Raw genomic sequence first — 24,880 nt, forward strand, 5'->3', positions numbered from 1 at the left:
GTAAATTCAAGAATTTTCTGACAGTGTGTCAGCTGAGATTTCAGAATCGAACACTGGTTTCTAAATTCCCTACCATGTGCAGGATATTTTAATGAAAATTTTTAACCAGGCTTTTTTTAAAATCTCATAATCTGTGACAAAGTCAGCCAGGACTGATACCACTTTTGCCATATTTATGACACGACTTGTTTTTCTGGAATGGAATTAAATATGTGGAGTTTACCCTCTGAGAGAAGACAGAACTTGGACCAGTCTGGCATAGCTAGATAGCATTTTATTTATAAGCTCAGGGCAGGCAGTAAGAAGATTATGGTTTTTACAGGCACAGCGGTTACCTGTGGGGTGGGGTTAGAAAAATTCTACTGCTTCCCTCCCACCAAGAGCGATTCTTAAGTTATAAAGCACCCCGTTCCTCAATAACAGCCTTTCAGAGCTGGACTCTCGAAATTCCAAACTATCACATCAGATACAGTCTTTGGAAGGGCATGTCACTTGCTCCCTGACCTGAGGGGGCCCCTGGCCCTCCCACTCCCAGACTAGGTCACCCACTTTGACCAGGTTATCCTCACTTCTGAGGAATGAGCAACGCCGTGGTGTGTCGTGGCCGCCGCTGCAGTGCTGGTTCACTCATAACTTCTGGGTTTCAATGTCATCATCACATGACTCAATTTAGGTTCAAATGGACACAATCCATGCAAACATTTGAAATATAATCTTATATCAACTTGGCTTTTTGTTTTTTTACAAACAGTACCTTAGGCATATGAATAATACAATTTATTTTATAAATAGGTTTGTCAAAATGCCAGAAATTATTTTAGAAGAATGTTCAGAAAGAAAGAGAGACTTGATAATCTCTCATTTCTAAATTCACAGTGGTACCCTCTATAATGACCTCCAAATAAAACTTATGCAATCTAAAAATAACCAATTCTTTTTATTTAGTAAAATGAGGCCTCTGGGTCAGAATCAAAAAACAATTTCAAAATAAGAAGGACCAACAAGACTGGAAGGAATGGAAGCATAACTGTTTCTAAAAGTTTCCTTTCCCAGAAATATTCCTAAACTAAGAATATCTTTAAAATTCTAAAAATATAATCTTACATTCATAACAGTGTCTGGCACATATTAAGTTCTCAAGAAATACTGACTGAATGTTGAATAAAACAATTATCAAAAATTTGGGAGCTCAAAGAGATCATCAGGATCATCCTGCCCAGCCTCCAAATTTCAGATGAAGGAAGAGAGGTCCAGAGAGGTTGATTCACTTGCTCAAAACCACACAGCTAGTTATTGGCAGAACTAGATCTAGAACTCAGTATTCTTGACCTCAAACCCACTTTGTCCAAAGGTTCTTTCCATTCTTAGGCTCCTTATGCACTTGGACTTCTTAAGGTTGAAGGAGCCTGTGGTCAAAACTTGGACCAACCTTAAGGTTCCCATCGCCATTCATTACGTGACCACACAGGCATTATCAAAGCAGGTCATATTACAGTGGGAATTGAGCTGGGAGTCATTTACTGGTAAGAAATCAGCTTGACTTTTCCCTAGAAAACTACCTTTAAAGTAAAGTTACCGCAACCTAAAATGTTTTGTTAAAAATAAATTAATTAGTGAGGAAATAGCTCCTACACAAGAGAAGCTAAGTATAATGCCTTACATTGGAATGGTTCTTCACCATTTCTAAGTGAGGCCCTGTATTATCTTGCAGTTCTATTCCTTTAAATATTAATTCGTTGATTTACTAGATGTTAGCTTCCTGTTGGAAAATGAAGTCTCGGTAGTATTGTAATTGTGAGAGATGAAGGTGTGGAACCTACTAATGACATTGCACACCTTCATTTCTCATCTCTGGCTTGGTGAAAGGAGTGGGGGGAAGAGAGAAGACAGCACATCAGTGGAGGGACCGGGCAGGGGCAAGGCTACCTGACACACCTCTGTTTACCTATGGCCCAGGCTAGCCAACTCTCATCACCTCAGAGCAGCCATAATTTATTGGAACAGGAGGCGGCAGAGTGTGTATGTGACCTCAGACACCAAACGCCCAAGTTTTAAAAATAGTAAATGGTGATGTCAGCCTGAGTTTGGGTGAGCCCAAAGCAAATTACAGGGGAAACGCTAATCAAAGATTAACTCACGTCACAGAAGTAAAAGGATTTAAAGACGCCCAGAGCTGACTGGATGTCTCAGGTGAATGCTGCTGCAGGAGAGCTGGCCCTCCCTGCCCACTGCTCCGTGCACAGGGACATTACCTGCCTTGGCTGGTTGACTTTTGCTCCCGAAGACAACAATAATCGAGTAACATCCAAGTAGCCACCTTGGGCAGCTAGGAAGAGTGCAGTGGCTCCATCCTGATAGACAGCAAATTGAAAGTGTTAAAAATCATCTTTCACATTTCTTTTAAAAGAAATTACCTTTTAAAATATATACATTTAATATAATTTTCCATTTCCATCCCCCCCCCTTTATTTCACATGCATAGTTAGTGTTTTAGTCTTTGAAGAATGATTTTAAAAGATCACACTGAGTCAGACTGAAAGGTAAAATAGTTTTATAAGGATAAGTTATAATGTATATAATGACTATTCACAAAAATCTTGATCCTAGAGCTTATGATACATCTACTTGGTAGTAGCCTCTAGGTTTTTCAGATATCCAGTCACCACTTTTCTCTTGTCTGCATAGACTTTCATTGGCTGCTTTCTGCTTTTGATGCATGATCTGAGTTCGTCCACTTTTTAATTACATTTAAAAATATATACATTTAATACAATTTTCCATTTCAATCCTTCTGTAATTAAGAGCAAAGTCTTCCTTTAAAAACAAACAAAAAGTACCCTATTAATAAAAAACAAACAACAAAATTAGCCAAATCTATTTTGTGAATCAGGAGAAAAAAATGTCCTTTTAATTAGATCTCTCCTACTCTTTTCGTGTTCTTGTCCCCTTATCCACATCTCCACAATGTGCAGTTTCTCCAAGCTTTAAAGCATAAGAGCCTTTCAGAATAACTGCCCTAGTAAGACTGTCCATAATCTTGCGCCCTGTCAGCTCAGGAGACGCCCATAACACCTATACATGCAACTAAGCAATCTTGCATAAAAGTCCAAAGCAAGTGCTTGTTTCCAGTTTTCTTTCGTTTTCTTTTTAACTGGGTGTCTGTGTCTTCTGGTCATTTATTTTTTCTTGAAGATGTGTCATTGGGTAATTTCAGCAATACATGGGTCAACTGAGGGTATGCATCCTCCCTAGCTGCTCACTTCACACAGACAGAACACGGTGAGCTTCATTACTTTTAGACCAAAGTGGAAAACCGGAGCACATCCTAGTGGAAAACACCCAGCAAACCCAGCTAATTACCACCCTCCCATAGGAACATCAACCACAGGTTAAAATACAAAGCACTTTTCCCTGCAAGTCCAACCAAGTGGAGGGTGCCGGATTTCCAGTAGGAGTCAGTGAGCTGCCAGACTCCCCTCAAGGTAATCATTAAAAAATTAATTAGCCTGTACAGATTTTTAAGCAGGTGTTTGATATGGGAATGAAAATTTCAGCTGCTCCTTACTGTGTTGCCACAGGAAGTCTTCCAGGCCCTTAGCAGCTCATAACTCTTAGGGAGTTTCTAAAATGGATATCTATGCATTGGATTTTTTACTGTTCATTACAAACTTCTGTTCCTAGAAGTTTCAGGGATCAATGACAGGGATTTCCCATATTTCAATTGTCTTTTGTGAAAAGATTTACACTGGACTGTTTGGGTAAGGGTAAAAGTCTTAACAGAAAATGCAAGTTCCGCTGCATGAACTTCGTGAGTCACCTTATAACAGAGATGAATTTACTGTGGAAATGGGCTCTTCCCAAACTCAGCATTTCTACAATTATGTGCCACCCTGATGAACCTTATGGAAGATTATTATCTAACAGTACAAATTCTATACCCACCATCAATTTGGGGTGCTATGAAAATCACAACTCATTCTCTTTTTCCAAAGACTTGGGCTCTTCCTAATCAGCCTACACATACATTTACTCACACACACTCTCAGATATGCTGCTCCTATACACAGCCAAAGAAGTAGCTGTAGACCTGTGTTTCTTAGACTTGGCCACAGGTCAGAACCACCTGTTGCTCAAATCAAGCTGTGCCCTCAGAGACTCCAGCTTAGTTGGTCTGGGGTGGGCCTGGGAAGTGGTATTTTTTACAACTCTGGAGGTGATTCTAATGGGCAGCAGAGCTGAGAATGACTCCTTTAGATCATTTTCAAGTAGTTCAGCCGTTCAACGGGGAATGCTTGGGCTCAAAGTATTATGGATTTTGAAGTACAAAGGGTAAAGCTACTTGCCACATACTTCAAAGAGGTCTGTCATTTGTCAGTTAACCGTGTAATGGCTAGAAAGGGTGTTCAAATGGAAAAGTTCACACCTACACATCTCATTACATGCCTGTTTAAGTATATAGTGCCCTAGGCGTAAGGGCTAACTGTCTACAGGTAGGAGAGCCTAAAATGTGGCTCCTAGATGATTGGGAACAGGAGTTCTTCCACGCCTCACTATCATACTTAAGTCACATCATCTCCCCGTATTTTCTTTTTTCCTATAAAACTAAAATCACATTTGCCATAAATCCTTTGGAATTACAATGACAATGAATTAAAAGAGTGCTTGGGTAATGTGCTAATTGCCAATTAGCTGCAAACAGTCCCACACTAGCCGTGGATGCCTTTCAAAGTACATGTACTTCACAGGTCTTCACCTAACCTCACTTCTCTTCCAAATAATATGATTTCTCCTTTTGTGTGCTCCTCCTCCCAGATAAACCCACAACAGAACTTATTTTGGTTTTTAGCAAGTCCATATGCTGGGCTTGTCATGTTATGAATGAATATGCATCACATGACTTTTGAAGATCCTAATTGCGTAGGTACAGGAAATACTGCATGTGTAAGAGATTTAAAACGGCAAAACTAAGATGGATAAATAAGATTGTGTGGTTTCTACATAGAAAAAGGCGATATGGTTAACTATTTTTTCCCCTTGATGTCTCAGATTAAGGTCTTACTGTTCATTAAAATATTTTTGGAAGCCAAATTGAGACTGCAATGGTGTGTGTGATGAGGGAATGAGCAGGGTTCCCTTGAAACACTCACATAAAGCTGGTCGTGGATGTTGGCTCCATGCTTCAGCAAGGTATCCACCACCTTCATGTGCCCGTACTGGCTGGCGGCCAACAGGGCAGTGCCTCCATCCTACGGGCGTGCAAAGTGTAAACACTTTAGAAACAGTGCAGGCACAAATCATGCCAAACACATGCTCCTCATTCCGCGAGAACTTTGGAAAAGAAATTTCCATAGATAATAACAAACTCACATTTCCTCTTTTGTCCCTTTTACGTTTTCTTTATAACCCTGACAGAGCTCGTGTTAAGGACTTCATCATGTACACTTGGATGATTTGCCTGAGATTTATTTCAGTTGTTTGACTAAAATATTATGATTAATTTAGAAATGTCCCATGTCTACTAGACTTATCAGAGTGATCACTTTGTAAGTTATACAAAGGTCTGATCACTATGCTGTATACCTGAAACTAATATAATATTGTATGTCAGCTGTAATTGAAAAACAAAAATAAATAAAAATTTCCCACGTCAAATGCAGGCTCATCTATTTGCCTCTCAATAAAGGAAACGAAAAACAGAAAGTCTGTACAAATCAGATCTGTCTTGGAATTAACAGAATAGTCTCCTTGGCTTCTGGCCAGAGACCCTCTTGACAAACACTGGCGTCTTCTTGTGGTTCCACCCAGTTGCAGGCCTCTGAGATTAAGGTACTTTTATAGGGTAACCCTCTGGGGCCATTGCCTTCATGAAACAAGATCTGCATCCCTTAAAAATTGGATAATTACAGCATATTCCATGTGCCTCTCACCATTCTACTTAGTATTTTCCTTTGAACGTGTGCCAGTCTGTCCAGGTCTCTTTTAAAATGTGAGCCCCAGAACTAAACAGAGCTGTAAAGTGGATGTGGTCTGGAGTGGGACATTCCTCTGTTCTATCTACTCTCCTTTTATTTCTGCAGCCTAAATTAGAATTAGCTTTTATGTCAACCACATCACACTACTGACTCACTGAGTTTGTGGTCAGCTGAAACCCTTAATGGTTTTTCTCAGGTGCTAGAGCTAATGCATTCTCTCTTCCCATCTAGGGCTGTTGTTTGTTTGGCTCTGTGAATTGGCATGTGGACATTTGAGCTAATTATAAATAATGCAAGAACATGTAACCTAGTTCTAAAATACAAATCATAAATATGAGATAGTATGGTTGCTAAATTTGGACATAGAGTGTTTATTCAAAATGTCCTCAGATTCAGTAGGTCTGGGGTGAGGCCCAGAAATAGGCCTTTTGTCCAGTCATGTCAGGGAACTGTGGTGAGCAGGTGGCAGGTGGGTCTCACTTGGACAGACGCTGCTACAAGAGCTCCTGCGCTCACAGGCAGGTGAGATCCTGGGGGACACTTGTGGCTGAGTAAGGCTTCAGCAAGGGATGGGCTGTGTGGTGGGGGAGAGCTGAATTTTGAAGGGTGAGAAATGGAGGAGAGAGACTGAAAGGCTGAGGTGGTAGTGGTGGTGGGGTATTGGAGGGCTGGGTGAGAATCAAAAAATTGCTTAATAGCAGATAGAAACACTCATGTTTCCAAGTTTTGTTCTGTTGATTTTCTCAGCTCTTTGCCTAAAGAGTTTAGAGAACAGATTAAATGTGATGGTTGTCATACAAGAGCCGATAACTTCTATTTTTAAAACACATTTTTGGGGATATAGATTTAATAACAATGAGTACAATTGTTGACACAAGTCAGTTTTGACGACAGGATAGTATTAAAACTCAAAGCCTTCCAACACTCTTTTTCCCATGGGAAGCTCTTGGACACCTGCAGTTGACCTAATGGAAACCTGTGGAATGGCTCCCCCTGGAATTCCGGGGACAACACAAACTGGCTCATGTACAAAGGCTTTAAGCCAGCATATTTGCTAACCAAGAAGACTGAAGCAACCATGTGGCTACACATGATCATTTTGACATAGTTCAAAGAGTTGAGATTTAGGTTTGTAAAACTTTACTCTCTGTTTTAAGTTGTATCATTTTTTCGGTGAAAAATAAAATGATAATTAATATAAAATATATACACACATATATTTTGTATATTATATTCAGCACGTTCGGAGGCAGGGACATAGTCCAACAGCAGGTTTCAGAAAAGACAGAAACCTGATATTCAGAAAACTGATATGCAATAGTTATCATTTTAATAAGAAAAAAACCCAGTGGAAACTCCCTTGATATTGAAATATCAAATGCAATGAATTAAGAAAACCTAAAAATTTCCAACTGGGGCAGATTTTCAGGATTTTTTTTACTATGATTAGGCCAGAAATAAGTTGACAATTACAAAAAAATTATGGCAGTTCAAATCCTCCTACTACAACACATTATCACTTAAAACATTTTGGGAACACCAAGTTGATCTTGCTGCAGTCTCAGCTTTCTTATCAAACATGTCCAATATGAAGAATCAATGGCTCCTCTTGCCCAAATACATAAACTGTAATCATATATTATGTATTTCAGTGAGGGTATCTCAGAAGGTAAACAACCTGCCAAATCACCCTCCTTAGAATCTCTGAGATTCACTAGGATCAGCTTAATACTTCAACATTTCCTATCATAGCACTGGGATTAACCTTGAAGCAGTAAAAAGCACATGAAAACAGGGAAAGTTTAAAGTACCTGCTACTGTATCCATCCCGGTAACAGAATTTAGTGTCCTAGAGTAGAAAGCTACAAGTGCAAAAAAGAATCTATGTGATTCTTCATAAAATTCTCCAATTGTGAGCCCAGAGTAAAAATTGTCATGTTTTAAATTGAATCCCTAGGATGACCCCTGAACCATTACAAGGCACCTTGTGACGGAAACCTACCTTCCTAAGCTTGAGTCTTGTAAAAAAGGAAGTGCAGATTTGTACTATAGATGAAAAGAAATGAATACTCAAGATTGCTGAAATTCTTCAATAAGTATGAAATCAAGAAAGTTCTCTTACTTTGGTTCTAAATTCAGTGGATGCTCCAAATTCAAAGAGAAATCTCACGACGTCGTTATGACCTTGCTGGGCAGCGAAGAACAGGGCAGTTGTGCCTGACTGGGAGAGAACAGAGGCTGGTTTTAAAAGATATTTGGCTACATTACATTTGATTTATACATCTGCAAGCAAAATAAAGCAATATCCTTGCATATGAAACTTCTAGCCTAGGAAGGGGCTATATTGGAACAGATTATATTTTTTGACCAGAGGAGTGACAAAATAAAAGGATAACTTTATTCTTGGTGCAGTGGAACGGTGGATTTCCAAAAGATATGTCTTCGTTCTAATTCCTGAAACTTGTGAATATTACTTACATGGAAAAAGATGTAAGTTAAGGATTTTGAGAGGAGGTGCTTATCTGGGGGGGCCCTAAATCCAATGACAACATTCATTTATAGGTGTTGTTTCTTCGTTAAAAGAGAGGATTTGTTTTTTGATACATTAATTACAAAATCATATTTACAGCAGTTTGAGGCAATTTTGGAATGTACATACTATCAATCATCGTGCATGGGAACACAGCACTCTGTAGACAGCAGGAGCTAGACTTCAGTCTGGAATGTGAATAAAGGTCTGAAATGCATGGGCTTTACTCCCAAAACCCAGGGCCTCATGAAAACTTCATGTGCAGCTTCTGTACCTGAGAGTTGTACTCAGACAATATTGCTGTTCTCTAGAGCAACAGTCTTCCAGGACCATTAGCTCCTAGTTTGTCTCTCCCACAAGCTCTGTGTGTCTGGATGGCCAACCTAAGAAAACAGTGGCAGGTACTTTTTCAGGAAACAAATACTCTGATATTGCAGAATGGAGTACACATGAACCAAGGTAGAAGTCTGCTTATATGAGTAAGTTCCACAGCACCACTAAACACTCCCGTTCAGATTCCAAAACATGCAAGGTAAGCTTGGGGCCTCTCTTTGGCTTAGCAGGTCTATTGCCCCAGAGTTCCATGGCCTCAGGGGACCACCAGGAACTTACATAATATCATCATTTAAGCCACACATGCTACCTCCAGATGGGGCACACTCTGGGAAGTCTTCAAGCTCCACTGTGTTCAATGTACAATAGTTTACCTCTTCAAGAACATTAGCTGAGCAAATAGAACCAAACAGACAAATATAAAACAATAAAAACCATATATTGGCTAGAAATCAAACAAATGTTTCTTCTCTCAGCTTTCTCAGGTGACCTGAAGATATTTTTGTGCATTTGAACTTGCCTTTAAGGATAAAGTTTTTGAGTAAGCAGAGCTGAATCACATTGTTTTTATTAGTGAAAAATCTGTCTTTTCTTTAAAGTTAAAATAAAGACTGGAAAGCAAGAGGAAAAATAAAAAAGAATAGGGTAATTTTAAACTATAATTCTAAATGGGTCCAAACATTTTCTTCCAAGAAAAAAGTTAGCAGCTGGAATGAAAATGACCTAAAACAATGATCCAGTGTTATGGAAATTCTCAGAATTATCTGTAAGAAGGCTGGTTGGATTTGCTGTAGTCTCTGAGTACTGCTCCTCTCAACAGACCAGGCTTGCTAGTCCAGACAACAGAGAACCAGACTCCAGATTCCATCCATTAAGTGTCACTCTCCCATGGTCCAAGGCCATGGTGATGCCCAGAGTGCAGATGAGACTTCTAGATGCCCCATGGAACATCCAGCCCTTAATTGGCTCCACACAGGGTGGCAGTCCAGCTTGTAAGACGAGCTGTTCTGCATGATGAAAGTTTGGTTAATGAATCGTCCTTTCTGAAACAACTGTAGGGCAGGCCTCCGGCTAAGAGTGGATCAAGGAAAACCAAGTGCCCCAGTCTGGTTTGGAGCTTGCTCCAAAATGCCCATCTCCGGTCTGAGTCAGTGTGGACTGACCTACACATGTGTCTCCATGAAGGTTAATTTCCCAGGCCCTATATTGTTTTTGGAAATATATGAACCCTTCTTAGACCTGCATCCCAAAGTATGTTAAAATGTCCTAGCCTCCCATTGTTCCTCTCCATGGGACCAAGAATGGATCCTCTGGTCAGATGGAACTCCCAAGAATGCCTCTGAATGAAGTATGGGAACAGGCTCACATTTTAGTCCAATGCTCACCACATGGATTTTGGGAGGAGAGATTTAATACATAGCCAGTCAGAGAAGTTCTTTGAAAACATGGTTTGGTAGGGATAGTAGAGATAGTCTAGCAAGTGAGCCTCATTAAGAACAGGTTGGTGATATAATCCTTCTAAAAATACAATGATCTCTATGAAAATTCTACGAATTCTATAACACATCATCCCAGGGAAGAAGGGAAAACACGTGCCTAAGAAGATATGTTCAACTGAAGCACAACCAATGGTCAGTTCCTGGGCCTTGATTTAGGCACAATAAAGTCTGCAGTCTAGGCTTTAGTGTCTTATAGGAGAAAAGCAATGACTACTCTTGCCCTTCTTAACAATTCACCATTGTGAAAGCTTCAAGCCTCGGCCACCTGGGTCATTCTTAATCAAGTGCAACGTCTGACCTACCTCTCTCTGGAGATTGATGTCTGCTCCTTGGAGAACGAGCTCCTTCACACAGTCTATGTGACCGGCATAGGAGGCGACCATGAGGAGCGTGGTGCCATACTGGGGGGGGAGAGACAGGTGAGCGGTTAGGCCATCGCATGTCAGAGGGGGTCCTGGAGAAGAGGCTGCAGAGATGTCAGCTCCACCCAGGGCACATCCACGCACAAAATTTCCCGCAGTGATAGAAGTGTTTTATGAATGATCTTATAATGCAGACTAGATGGGGGGGGGGGGGAGAAGCAAAGTTACAATTGCTGAGGCTGGAATTTTCAATTTAAAAATTGACTTCTTCCATTACCTTCAGAATGCAGTCCAAGAGAACCATGGTTACTGCATTTTAAAGCAGCAGTCATGTAATGGTCTCATTTTATGGTTCATATTAAATGATTCTTGAGCCAAAATACTGCTATTGATGCAAAAAATGGGTTAAATGGCTTTCTGGGTTTAGAAGTCTTTATCTTCAAACTGATTCAGGTAGAGATGAAAGGCACTGTGATGAAATAAGAGACTACAGAAGCAAGTCAGGAGCCCTTGGGTCCACGTCGACCTTTGTCATTAGCCAACAGTGTAACTGAGACAAGTTGCTTCCAATTCCTGGGGCTCATTTATCTCATCTTTAATATGAGGTTGGACAAGGTGATCACCGAGGTCTCTTTCAGCTTTCAGATTCAAGGACTTGAGGTGTATCTGATACAGACCCTCCAATTCAAGTGAATGTTTGTAGTTAATTCATAGTTTTTCCCAGGGTTGAAATTGTAATCTGAACCACCACCTCTGCATACTCAGCAACCTGCCTTCCAGGAGTGGGTGATAAGAGATGTGCAATTCTGCACATGAGGAAGGCTCTCTAGGATGGGGGATAAGTGACTCTTAGGAGTGTCGTGGTATTTACATCTGTGGGATTTTATAGGAAGGCAGTAGAGTTCAGTAGTCCCTGACAGTATGACCTTGGGTGGGTTATCTAACATTTCAAAGGCTTATTTTCCTTATCTGTAAAATGAGGAATAATTTAAGTATCTGCCTGATTAAACTAAATGGGAAAAAGATAATTTAGGCAACAGGCTTATCATATTAATGTTAGATATTAATTCAGCAAATGTTAGATATTAAAATATTATGACAGTTCAGTAAATGTTATCATCTGGCTTTTGTTGACTTCTGTGAATGACAATGCTACTTTTAGAAGTCTTGTTTGCTATAAGTAGAAGGTATAGGTAGTCAAGAAAAGCTAATGACTTCATAGAAGTGCTCTACGATACTTTCTGTACTCCATGTGACTCTACTTGGTATTTCAATGCAAGACCTTCATGTAGGCTGTACCATCCATTATTCAGTTGAACTCCTTCCTCCATATTTTCCAAGATTGGAGTGGCAAGCTTGGTATTACTAACTTCCTCTTGAATGCAAGCAATTTTTATTTAGATTGTGGATAGAAGAAACCTTGATTTAAAGCCAGTCTAAACAGACAAGCTATGACTATATTCTTTACATGAGAGGCAAGAAAATGTTTTTATCATGGGCCACACTGGCGTCAAAATAAAAATCATGATCCAGAGGCAGCAGAGAGCACTTAATTTGGATATTTAAAAAAGAAAATAAAAAATGTTAGGCTCATCTGTATTAAAGGGGGGGGGGAGAAATGAATGAAACAAATAACAAAAATGCTTTTTTTATAAACTGTATTTCAATTCTACATGATTGTCAATTGAGAAAAAGTCAGAGGTTGAGAAGAAGGGAAAATAAAGAAGTCGTATCTGTTGATGACTTAAGCTACACAGAAATACTTTCTATTCAAAACCTATTGGCTTGATTGCTTTTAATTCTCTAATGATTAAGGTTACTTCATTTCATTACCTGATGTTAAAATGTATCTTTCAAACAGACGGATTCTGAACAGAGTACATAGTGGATATAAATGTAGTGTAGACCACAACCAACAAGGTGGTGACATATACACATTCATATGTCTAAGAAGACTAAAATAACCTCACCACTGCACATCTTTGTGGTAAAAGTGTCAGAGAGATGAGCAAAGCAAAAACTGTAACCATCATTAAAGACAGCATTAATCTAGAAACTGAAGATGAATCAATGTTAGCAAACCAAAGTGCTGCCTGTTGCAGGTGGCCCAGAGATAACGTATATTTGTTCTTTACAAAGCTGTTTATTGGAGAAGTTTGAACGTGGTCATACTTGAGGTTAGGAGCAGTTCCCAGCAAAGGCCTGGGGCCTCTCCTTGCATTTGATGGGCTCTCACAGGTGTCCTAGGTGACCCTGAGGACCGGCCCCATTGGCAAGGGCAATACTAGCCTAGAGATCACTCACTATAAGAAGAAACCATCCTGGCACCCAGACTCCATGTTCAGGTGACATGTGGAGGAGGCAGAAACCCACGCAGGGAAATCTGGAGGGAACAAAGGCCTGCACCTTCCCTAGCATCTCCCTGCCCCTCAGTCGCCACTAATCTTAGAAACTCTTTCAGAATAAAAGAGCGCCTGAAATTACCATCATTTAGGCTTGCTCCTTTGGGTTAAAGAATCATCTCTCCTGAAAACTCCTGATGAAATGACTTCTTATTTTAAACAGGGAGTAACCTAAAAACATATTAGCATCTATTCATAGAAGCATTTTTAATCAAAATAGCTGGGTCACCAGCAGACAGAAAGAGATGGAGTGTGGGCTCTCTGGAAAAAGGAGATGGTAGGAGGTGACCTCGGATGGGGAAAGGGCACTGAAGAAGCTGAGAGGGGAGCTGTCTGGGGGATAGGACATGTGTGGCGCTATGAGGCGACCCTGGGAAGCTGAAAGTCAGGAGAAAGTTTTAGGGGTGTCTGAAAAGGAGTGGCTTTAAGAAAAAGGGGAAAAGTGGTCCTCAACGAGTGAGTAGATGAGGCCACAATAAAAACCAGTGTCCCTGCTCCAGTTTTGCCCGGTGTGGCTCTACTGCTCACGAAGACCCAAGATCTCCCAGGGCGGCCAGGACACAGATGCCCAAGACCCCATTGTCAGTCTGGGTCCTAGAGAGGAACAGGCAGTACATTCAAACTGGGATAATTGGGAGAAAGTTTAACAAAGAGGCTATTTATGAAGCCGTGCCTGGGTGTAGGGACACTATAAGGAGCAGTGTAGCACTGGGAGCTAGTAACAGGGGGCGCCACCCCCAGCCCAGGCTGAAGGCAGGAGGGGAAGGTAGTGGCTCCCAGGGTGCTACTGCCAGACAGAGCAGTCGGGGAGGGGGCACTGGGTTCCCCAACATCCCCATCCTTCCAACCTCTGATTCCTGCCAATGCTCCCATTGGCCAAACCCAACTGGAGGCCAGAGGGAAGTGACTCCACTGGGACAGGGCACACAGTTCAGACCCTGGGACACAGGGGAAGCTGGAGAAGGGTGTGGGTGGATCTGGAGGTGCAAACCCAAGATACCCAGTACTGATGCCCCCGGGGGGTGAACTGGAGCACATGCTGATATCTCCCTCCGGCTGGTGGCTGAGCTCAATTACCAAATTTGTGCAATAAAAGCTGGAAACAGCACATCCTGTTTTCAGAAAAACAATAAGGCTCCTCTGAAAAACATTTTTATTTAAATCCTAAAATCAAAACATCTCTGTGTTCTCTCTCTCTCATTTGAGGTCCTTCTTGTCCCCAGAGACGTGGGGAAGTCCTGCTGAGGACAGAGAGATCATTACCTCTAGCTGCGGAGGGAGGGGCTTAGTCTTAGCGACGCCTGCCAGTGGGCAGCAGTGTCTCTTTTTAGTTCCCCTTAACTGACAATTAGTGTATTGATGTTTGCAAAGGTAATGAGAGAATGAGGGGCTGGGGGGGCAGGCTCCCATTTCTCAATTCTCTCAGCCTTGTAGAAAAAAATCCTAACTCTCACCTCCACGGCAGCCCCCGACTGTTCTAAGTTATCTCCACCTTTTCATGGAAGCAGCTGGTTTGAATTCTCTGACTAAATACCCATCTCTTCTTGGAATCTGCCGATTCTGATCCCTGGTGAAGCATCTCTTTCCCTGCTGTGGCCTCCTTCTGTTTTATGCGTGTAATTGTCTCCCCAGGACATTTTAAAGCTCAGCAGGGGACCTTGGGCTTTTTGCGAAGGACAGAGCAAGCGAACTCATGAAAGAGTAGGTGAGCGCCGCGGGGAAACGCGTTCGGGACGTGCGCTCATGCCAAGGGGGGCATGGCGTGCTCTTGGCATGCGAATACCCGAGGGCCTCCGTACACTGTCCCTGCAGTCCACATCCACCCGCCCGCTGTTCAGCAGCAGCCTCAGCAGCGCCAGGTTTCCTCTCCTCGCGGCCCAGAAGGCAGCGTTGGCAAGCGGAGTTTCCTTCTGCAGAAGCAAAATGAAACTGGATCTCAAAATCAACACCGGTTAACATGACCACTTCTACGCAAATATATGCCGCGCAAAAGGCAGAATTTCCAGATGTGTCGTATCATTTGCAGGTTGCTTCTCCACCAATAGCTAACTGTAATATACTTGGTCAGGAAATGCGCTGTTTTGTAGTGGATACCTGAGCCCCAGTGCTGTTTATGAAGAGTAAGTTGTTGCTAATAGAGCACTATTAATACCCTATTTCCCACCAATGTACTCACTTTCCTGCCTCTGTGTCTTTGTTCACAGTTTCCTTTTTGCCTGAAATGAGTTTCCCCCCATCCTTCAAGGCCAAGGCTCTGTTTAAATGCTATTTCCTCCCTGAATTGTTCCAAATTTCTCCTCACCTCTAAGCAGAGAAAAACCACTCCTAGCTCTGACCTCCCAAAGGAGTTTACCAGCACCTTTTCCATGCCCTCAACAGTTTCTACCCAATTTCAGCTGTCTGGATAAAGGCCTTTCTCTCCACCTAATTTTCTTTGCTTCAGCTGGAACCTGCCAGAGGTTCCAGTTGAGAACCAAGAACTCTGGGCAGAAAACGCTGTTACGTGTCCTCATATGGATCCTTCATGCTAGGTTATTTTAAAGTTGCAAAGTTAATGTTGGAACAAGACCTATGGAAGGAGCAGAGCTGGAAAACAGTTCTCCAGAATGAGAGATTTGGATTTGGAGAGTACAGTCCTGGTGGAGGCAGAGGACAGGCTTGGAGCCACACAGCTCTGGGTCTCAAGCCCAGCCCTGCACTATGGACTCCGTTTCCTCCCGCTTGGAAGGACATCACATTACCTGCCCTGTAGTTTAAGTTAAGGATTAAATGATGTAGGTTAACTGCGGGGCCCAACACATCATAAATGCTTACAAACCCTAGTTTCCTTCCTTCTCTCCCCTTTTCTTTACAAAGTTAGAATCAACAGGCAAAATTAAATTCAGAGTATTGGTACTAAATAAAGAATTTCACTGGTCTTGGAAAATTTTCTAGTATTCAAATTATTTAACAAAAAGACTCTTTTGGGTGGGCTTAAAACACCTACCTGACCCCAAGGGCCTTTTATGCAATGCCTTTTAAGTATAAGATATTAAATACAATTCCTAACTTATCTACACCAAGTTAAAGAGAAAACACTAACAATTTAAGTCACTCCATGGAGCCGTGTAAATGAAACCACAGTGACAGCGAGTGATGTGTGAGTACTTCATTCCAGAACCTTCCACACACAGCCAACTAAGGGCTCTTGTGCATTCTTGGATGAGAGCAGGCAAAGTGGGGAGTGATAAGCAGATTACAAACATACTTTGAATAGTTTCCTGGCTCAATTAGGAGGGGAAAAAATCACCTTAAATTCCAGGTGAACAATTTGCTTTCCTTGAAGGTGTAAATTTTACCGTCCCATGAGATTTCAGCCAAACTGCAATGACGGTGTTCACACCCAGCATTTGTGGCTTTTGCATAAGGCTGGGTCTAACATTATAGTTGTTATTAACTGGGTGAAGCAATAGCAAGGCAGGTTTGACTTGTATAATAAATCACGAAACAATGCCCTTTTAATATAGAGATTGCACAAGGCCAAAAAGAAGTTTGGGAGGGTAAGTTAGGAAGAGAATTTAAAATGTGCTATGGAACAGATCCACTGGCTTTTCTTGAAACATGAAGACTTGAGAGTAATAAATTGTAAATCGCTTTCAGTGATTTTGTTGTTTCACATTAAACCTAAATACCTTTCAAAAACCATCAGCAAACCACAATCTTCTATTCTCACTGAGAGCTCTCCAGCCAGGAGCCTCTCCTGCCTTTAGGGTGGCCCCCGGGATTCCTCTCCTGCTCAGGCTACACATCCCAGTTTCCCACAATATTCTAGAAAGCAAGCTTTGTGAAAAGCTGTAAATATTTCATTTTTCCTCAAGGGGTTGGTTTACTGGGAGATGGAGGCATGACAGAGTAGTCAATTTGGGGTAAGAAAGAGTGGAGTTCAAGTCCTGGCCCTGCTACTTCCCAGCTCTGTCACCTTGGGCAGGTTATTTAACTTTTCTCTGCCCAGTATAATGGGAATAATAATAGTAGTACCTCATTCATGTGTTGTCGGAGGATTAAATGAGACAACACACATAAATGCACTTTGATAGTAAACACACATGAAATCTAACTCTAAATGCACAGCCCTCACAGCTAGTTGAAATACTTGTCAGACTAATTTACTTGGGCACTAGCATGTGCTACGGACACTGGCACTGGCCAGGGGCTAGGACTAGAGGTAAGAGTCACCTGATCTCTGCTCACAAATGGCTTTCTGGCCCAGTAGGAAAAGAAGTCATGCCAAGAGGCATCAGTTATTATAGGTGCAGGAGCAGGGATGCAGATACTTGTGGTGAGAGCAGAGAATGGTCAATCCAAAGAGAAGGAATTCTTGGAAAGAGTTTTGAATTATGAGCAAGGGGCCTGGGTGACAAATGTCCCAGGCAGACAGGGTGGTGAGGCAAAGATGTGGAGGCTCCCCATGGTATCTGAGAACCATCTCTACCGGGGAAGGGCTGGAATGAAGGGTGTGAGGGGACAGAGGACAGAGGGTCTCCAGGGGCACATCCTGAAGGATCTGCTGTGCCATGCTAACAGAGTTTGCACTTTATCCTGGTGGGCAAGGGGGAGCTGAGGAAGGGTTTTAAGGTGGGGGGGAGAGCATCTGTTTTGCATTGCAGGAAGGTCCCTGTGGCAGCCTCAGGGAGAATGGACTGAGGACTGGAGTCAGATGAGATCAGTGTCCACAAGGGTAAGGAGACTGCTGCATAAACAGGGCAGGAGACGATAAGGGCCCGAGATGAGGCAACAACAGTGGAATGGCAGGATGAGACAGAAGGAATCTTAAGGAGCTACACTGACTAGTCTTGGTCTGCGATTATATGTGCAGGGGAGCAGGTAAAAGGAGCCTGGCTTGACTCCCAGGTTTCTGGTTCGAGTGCCTGGGTGATGTGGTGCCATTCATGAAAGTCAGGAATAACACATAAGGGACAGGTCTGGCGGGAAATGGTAAGTTCAGCTTTGAACATGCTGTTTCTAGTGCCTATGGGGCATCTAGGTGGAAAAGTCTAGCAAAGAAATGGGTAAGTTCTCCTATCACACTGGGGCTGACACATTATTGCAGGACAGGAGTCTTGCGCTAATACTAAGTGCCTGTTCTGTACCACTCGGAACGCTGTCTGCATATCCTAGCTCATTCGAGCCTCATCGTAGCTCGGTGAAGCGGGTACTGTCACCGTCCCAATGTACAGATGAGGAAAGCGGGAAATGACACGGCAGACGTCAGCCGCGGGCGGGCTGGTGCTTGCGGCTGCCTTTAGCCACCACACGGTTCCGCGTCCTGTGGAATTCTCCTCCTGTAGACAGCAAGGAACAGGCAGCACGGGCCAGCGGCCTCCTTCCTTTCCTTGTTCCAAGCTCCTCTTCTGCCAAGGTGCAAAGGCCCTGACCTTCCTTCTCTTTGGGGTCTGCACACACTACGATTCCTGGGCAACTCCAAACCTCCTCGGGTACAATATGCACAAAATCATCAATGCTGTGGAGTGGACCGGGGCAAGCCCTTTGGTCTTTAAAGGAGACGATGCATGTGAAATGCTTCACACAAATTGTAAAGCACTTTACCAGCTGCGCTATGACTACTCAAACTTTTTTTATTTTTCTCATCTCTACACGGCCAGTAAGCCCCTCTCAGGCTTGCTGTTGCCATGTTACGAGGAACAGCAATGACAGCCAACGTGGAGGCCTTGCTGTGTGTCAACCTGTGTGCTCAGCACTTTCACTGCTCTGATGCATCTAATTCCCAGAATAACCCCATCAGGTAAGTGCTCTCATTACTCTCATTTAAGGTGAGGAAACTGAGGCCCAGAAGTGAATTACTCAACGTCATACAGTTGGGAAGTAACAGAGCCAGGACTCTAACCCACGTCTGTTTGGGTCCAGAGTCCGAGGTCTTCTATCTTATTACCCTGTGAGAAAAACTGAAGATAAGCTTCCCCTTGTGTCATATTCCCCCCCCCCCCCCCATTTACTGCCAGAATTTTGGCTCCTACACTCTTCATTAGCACACTACCAAAATTAAGGACAGGAAGGAAGGGAAGAGGAAACATAGACAGGAAATTGTTATTTGTACAGAACTGGAATTCCAATTAAAAGCCAAGATTGGGTAGAGATTTAAACTATTATTGGTTTTAAAAACGGTTTAGAATAATGTGGATTTCAGTTGTATCTTTTAAGTCAATCAAGAGAACATGAGCTTTGTTCGATAATGTATTCTTTGATGTTAGAGGCCACTTCAAATGAAGATACAATGAAGGATGGAGAAGCTGTGTTCAGAAGGATGTATTTGATGTATTACTGGCTATTCTAATCCATTGTCCCACTTTGCGCTAAGCACTTGAAAATTTCAGAATGTTTAATAAACTTTAGAGAAGCCTAAACCCTGTATTATCAGTATTGTTACACTTCTGTGATAGGAAACTGAAGAGAAAAAAGTGATTTGCCCCAGGCATTCTGCCTTAGAGGTAGGATTTATATAACACCAGCATTTCCAAACTCAGAACTCAAGACCATGTTTAAAGTCTGTTGAAAACATATTATGACCAGAATAGGCAAATCTATAGAGATAGAAAGCAGATTAGCAGAATCTAAAGCTGGGGATTCTGGGGGAATAGAGAGTGACTGCTAATGGGTATGTGACTTCTTTTTGGGGTGATTAAAATATTCTAAAATTGACTGTGCCGATGGTGGCGCAACTCTGTGTGTATACTAAAACTGAAATGAATGCTTTAAGTGGCTGAATTATATGTATGTGATCTGTATGTCAATAAAGCTGTTAAAAAACATAAGGGCTTTTGTTCATTTATTTTCCTGTGGTTCATCCAAATAATTTAGCTGATGGGTGAACTGGAGCTGATTATGAGATAATTTACATACTTTCGGAACAAAGATGAAATATACAAGTTCCTGTACTTTTGGGCAAGGCACGAGCAGTTTCTATCACCAAGATGAAACATGGTATTGAGATGCTCAAGAAAGACCTGGGTGTTGTTCTTTATCCAGTGATGTCACCTCTATTAAGGTAACCTCCCTCACTGTGTCCATCTAACCCCCCTGTGTTCAATTTTTGGCAACCTCAGCCCTGAAGAGTAAGTCCTGAGTAGGTGAAACAGCTGTTATAAAGGCAGTAAATGTACTGAACTCCATGAACTTTATTCCACAAAAAGGCACAGGCCTGAATTCTGTGTCTGTTTTTACTTTAAGGATAATTCTGAAGAACATGTGTCTGTTTTCCCAACCAGATCAAATTAGGAGTTGCCAATGGTGAAAGGGGAGGTTTACCAGAGGCAAACTGATAGCAGGAAAAAGTGCCTGCTGACAGCACAATGGAGAAAGGATAAATAATAGATGCAGAGGGTCCATGTGGCTCAGAGGCAAATAGCCCTGCACTTGGTGACTCTGAGTCACCAAGCAGGGGTGAAACTGTGATTTATCATGCTCTGTTTACTCTCCCACAGACTCCGCCAACGAGGCTGGGCATTTTAAACAAAGGCTTTGCAGACCCAGGGCTAGAGCCTACGAGCCTTTCAGGGGGCTGTGAAAATGAACAGTGACTCTGTGGCTCCAAAGTCAGAGTTAATGAATATTTAATTAAAAAGCTACAAAATGTACTGTCTTGCCGACCTGTTTAATTGCTAAAATTGGTATCCATAAAATATTGATGGCCTATGAAAGTAACTTGTAGGTCTGAGTCTGATTTTCTCACTATGTGAGAATTACTGACTACATATGGCAATGGCAGGAAAATCACGGACAAATCTAAATCGAATGTTATTCATGGCTAAACAATTTTAAAAGCAATGTTATAAAAATCCTTCCAAAAATATACAATAAAGTCTCTGTTATTATTGTGGGCTGTGGGTACATTTTAATATGTTTGATATGATGTGAGCTAGGGCCAGTGCAGGCTTAGCCTCTCCTCCAGTCTTCCCTCTGTGCCTTTTGGAACTTCATGGAAAATCAACTCCTCTTAATCTTAACCTAGCACAGAGTGCTTCTTCTGTCTCCCAGCAGAAAGCTAGCTCCCCAGTACCCCTGCCTGGTAGAGGGAGCCCACACCAGCCCTAGGGTGGAAAAAGGAGCTGGGCCCTCCTCACCTGGTTTCCAGACACTGCCTGTAGTCAGGTGTACGAATCTCTGCTTTTTCAACACTCAGGCCATCCCACCTCACCTCACCTGGTAGTTGTTGCCACCTGATCATTCTTTGTTCTTCACTGAAAATTTTGGTACTTCCCTCATCCTGGTCTTCACTTTACAAAACACCAATATCCACGCTCAACCTCGCCTCCTTTCTTCTACTCCAATGGAAAAGGTTTTTCTCCACCTGTCTAGTTAATCCCTGCAATTAATAAAGCCCTGCTCACTCTCTGCGCCTCCCACCTCCTGTGTACTTCATCCATCAGCTCAGTTAGCCCTTCCACTACCAAGCCTTCTCAGCACTCTCTACTGTCATTTTAAAAATACCTTTTTATTGAGATATACTTTATACACTATAAAATCCATCCTTTTAAAGCACTTAATTCAATGGGTTTAGTGTGTTCTCAAGGTTTTACAACCACCACCATACTATTCCAGAACATTTCATCACCCAAAGAGAAACCTTGTAGCTGCTAACAATCATTCCTCATCTTCCCCAGTCCCTGACAACCACTAAGTCTACTTTCTATCTCTGTGGATTTCCCTATCCTAGACATGTCATACAAATGCAATCATACAATATGTGCCCTTTTGTGTCTGGCTTCTTTCACTTAACATAATGTTTTCAAGGCTCTCCCATGTCACTGCATGTCAGTACTTCAATCTTTTTATGGGTGAATGATTTCATTGTATGGATAGATCATCTCATGGCCTGAATATTTGTGTCCTTCCCTACCAAATTCATATGTTTGAAGTCCTAACCCCCGATGTGACGGTATTATGAGGTGGAGCCTTTGGGAGGTAATTCAGTTTAGATTAGGCAGTTGAGGCCCATGAGAGGATTAGTGCCCTTAATAGAAAAGGAAGACACACCAGGGCTTCCTCTCTCTCGTCTGAGGATATAGAGAGAAGGTGGCTGTTTGCAAGCCAGGAAGAAGGTTCTCACCACACACTGAATCTGCAGCTTGATCTTCGACTTCCCAACCTCCAGCACTGTGAGATACAAAATTCCTGTTTTTAAGCTACCCAGTCTATAGCATTTTGTTATGGCAGACCAAGCTGACTAACATATACCACATTTTGTTTATCATCAGCTGATGGACATTTGGATTGTTTCCACCTTGGAGCTATGATGAATAACATTGCTGTGAACATTTGTGTATAAGTGTTTGTGTGAACATATGCTTTCATTTCTCTTGGGTATATATCTAGGACTGAAATTGCTGGGTCACGTGGTAACTCTATGTTTAATGTTTTGAAGAACTACCAGACTGTTTTAAAATATTGCTGCATCATTTTCTTTTCCTACCAGCAATGTATGAGGGTTCTAATTTCTCCACATCTTTGCCAACACCTGTCATTGTCTGTCCTGTTGATTAGTCATCCTAGTGGGTGTGAAGCGGTACCTCACTGTGGTTTTGACCGGCATTTCCCTGATGGCTAATAATGTTGAGCATCTTTTCAGTGGCTTACTGGCCATTTGCATATCTTCTTGGGAGAAATGTGTATTCACATTCTTTGCCCATTTTAAAATTGGGTTGTCTTTTTATTGTTGAGATATCTATCATCTTTAATGATGCTCAAGCGTCTACCATTTTAAAGTAAACAAACCCTTGGCCAAGTCTGGATGCCGGCTACAGCCACTGTTTCTGGCAGAATTTTTTGAAAGAGTTCTCTACACTTACGGTTTCCACCCACTCTCTTTTCAAGCGATTGCAATCTGGCTCCTGAACCCCACACTTCACTGAAACTGCTCTCATCAAGGTCACCAATGGCTGTTTTGTTACTAAATTCAATGGACACTTTTCAGTTCTTAGCTTGTTTGATTTCTCTGTGGTATTTAACTCCGAGTCTCTCTCCATGTTTATTCAAAGGCTAGAGATTCTTGGCTTAAATGATGGCGCATACTTCTGTATGTTCTCACACATTTCATAAAACTGGCTGATGCCCAATGGGCTTCTCTTATTCTGCTCATTCTTACGTCTTGATCTTCAAGATTTTGTCCTCAGTCCTCTTATTTTCCACCTTTACATGGTCTCACTGGGTAATCACATTCATTCCCATGAGTTCAGTTACCACTTAACACTGCTTACTCCTAAATCAATCTCATCTCTAGCTCCTTCTGTCTGTCTGTCTCTCTCTCTTGCCCAGACTACCCTCCTAGGCTCCCAGTTTGTACATCTGTCTATTCAGCAGCTCTTCCTGGACTCCTAGCAATCCTTAAGCTTTCCATGTCCCAAAATGAACATTTTCTCCTTACCTAACTCCATGAATAACATCAATTACTGAATTCTGGAGATTTAAACATTTTAAAGTCACTCATTTTGTCTATGTCCTTCCATCTTCCACAACCGTGCCCTCGTCCAGTACCATTTAACAAGACAACCCCAACATCTCCCTGTTTGGTCTCCTGACTGTAGCCAGAGGTCTTTTCCACCATGTAAAGCTCACCCAGGCATTCCTCTGCTTACATGAGCCACAGCAGGAGATGGGATTACAGTGGCTTTGGAGCCAGATACACCAGGGTTTGGTTTCAATCTTAACACTATTCATTTACTGGCTGCAAAACCAGAGAGGAGCTAATTAACTTAATCAGGTTTTAATTTTCTTGTTTTAGGGTTTTTTTGTTTGTTTGTTTTTTTAAAAAGAGCCAGGAAAATACAATCTCATGGGTCTTTTGATGATTCGGAAGATGAAAAGTGATGCCCTTAGTTCAGAGTTGGGCACATTTTAACTGCTCAGAACATTTTTAACTATTATTTTTACTAAATCTTTCAATAGAAGGAAATCAACTAACCTCATTTTCATCCTAAAATGTACAGATATAATGGAATGACTTTAATAAACTCGTTTAAGACAAGACTCCTTTGCGCAGAGCCTGGTAATCAATTACAGCTCCGCTCTGTGCTGGTCATCCCGCTTCAGTGTCCAAAACGCACCCTGGAGAGGAGGCGGCGGTGCGGCCGGCCTTCCGAAACCGAGACGCAGAACCGGACTCGCGGCCCCCGTCCCCCGACAGCGGCCGCAGCGAGCGCGGACCCGGGGCTTCCTCCGCGCGTCCGTTACCCCGGCGACAGTCCCCGCCGCCCGGCTCACCTGACCTGCAGCCCTAAGTACCCAAAGCCTTTCCGGCACAGCGCAAACATCCAAACCGCAAACGACGGGAACCATCCCAGGCGGGTCGCCTCCTCCCGCCCCCACCGGCACCCGGGCGGCGCCCACCCCACCCTGCGGGCGCTGCGGCGGCGGCTCGGGCGGCTCTGCGTGCGGGCTCCGCCGCCGCGGGCCTGTGCGCGGCCCCGCACGCCCTCCCGGCGCCCGCCGACTCACCTTGAAGGACATCCCGCACGTGTCCCCGCGGCCCGGCGCACTTCCGGCTCGGGGCGCCCGCGCCCGCTCTCCGCCCCGCGCCCGCCGCTTTCCGCAGAGGGGCGGCCTGCGCGGCGCCCAGCGCTCCCGCCGCACCGCCACCCCCCCGCAGCCTTTGCAGCAGACGGGGCGGGGCAGGGCGGGGGGGAGGGGCGGGGAAGGGGGAGGGGGGATAGGAGAGGAGAGAGGAGGGGAAGGGGGGAGGGGCGGGAGCTGCGGGGGTTCGCACACACGCTGTCCACGTACCTACCTCCCT

General features: G+C 43.0%; 1 protein-coding gene across 1 annotated transcript in view; it reads right to left on the minus strand.

The window, feature by feature from the left end:
* The window catches only part of ANKRD29 (ankyrin repeat domain 29), a gene marked incomplete at its 5' end in the record, with an annotated part of 30,047 nt that extends 15,006 nt beyond the window's left edge, over window positions 1–15,041 (minus strand). The window contains 5 exons of the mRNA XM_087819000.1: window positions 2,253–2,351; window positions 5,148–5,246; window positions 8,095–8,193; window positions 10,637–10,735; window positions 14,898–15,041. Of these exons, the coding sequence (XP_087675126.1) occupies window positions 2,253–2,351; window positions 5,148–5,246; window positions 8,095–8,193; window positions 10,637–10,735; window positions 14,898–15,041 (540 nt within the window). The remainder of the gene's footprint in view (window positions 1–2,252; window positions 2,352–5,147; window positions 5,247–8,094; window positions 8,194–10,636; window positions 10,736–14,897) is intronic.
* Window positions 15,042–24,880: the final 9,839 nt, after the last annotated feature.

Source organism: Miniopterus natalensis, chromosome 7 (genome assembly GCF_054644295.1).
Source record: "Miniopterus natalensis isolate mMinNat1 chromosome 7, mMinNat1.hap1, whole genome shotgun sequence".
NCBI classification, from domain to species: domain Eukaryota; kingdom Metazoa; phylum Chordata; class Mammalia; order Chiroptera; family Miniopteridae; genus Miniopterus; species Miniopterus natalensis.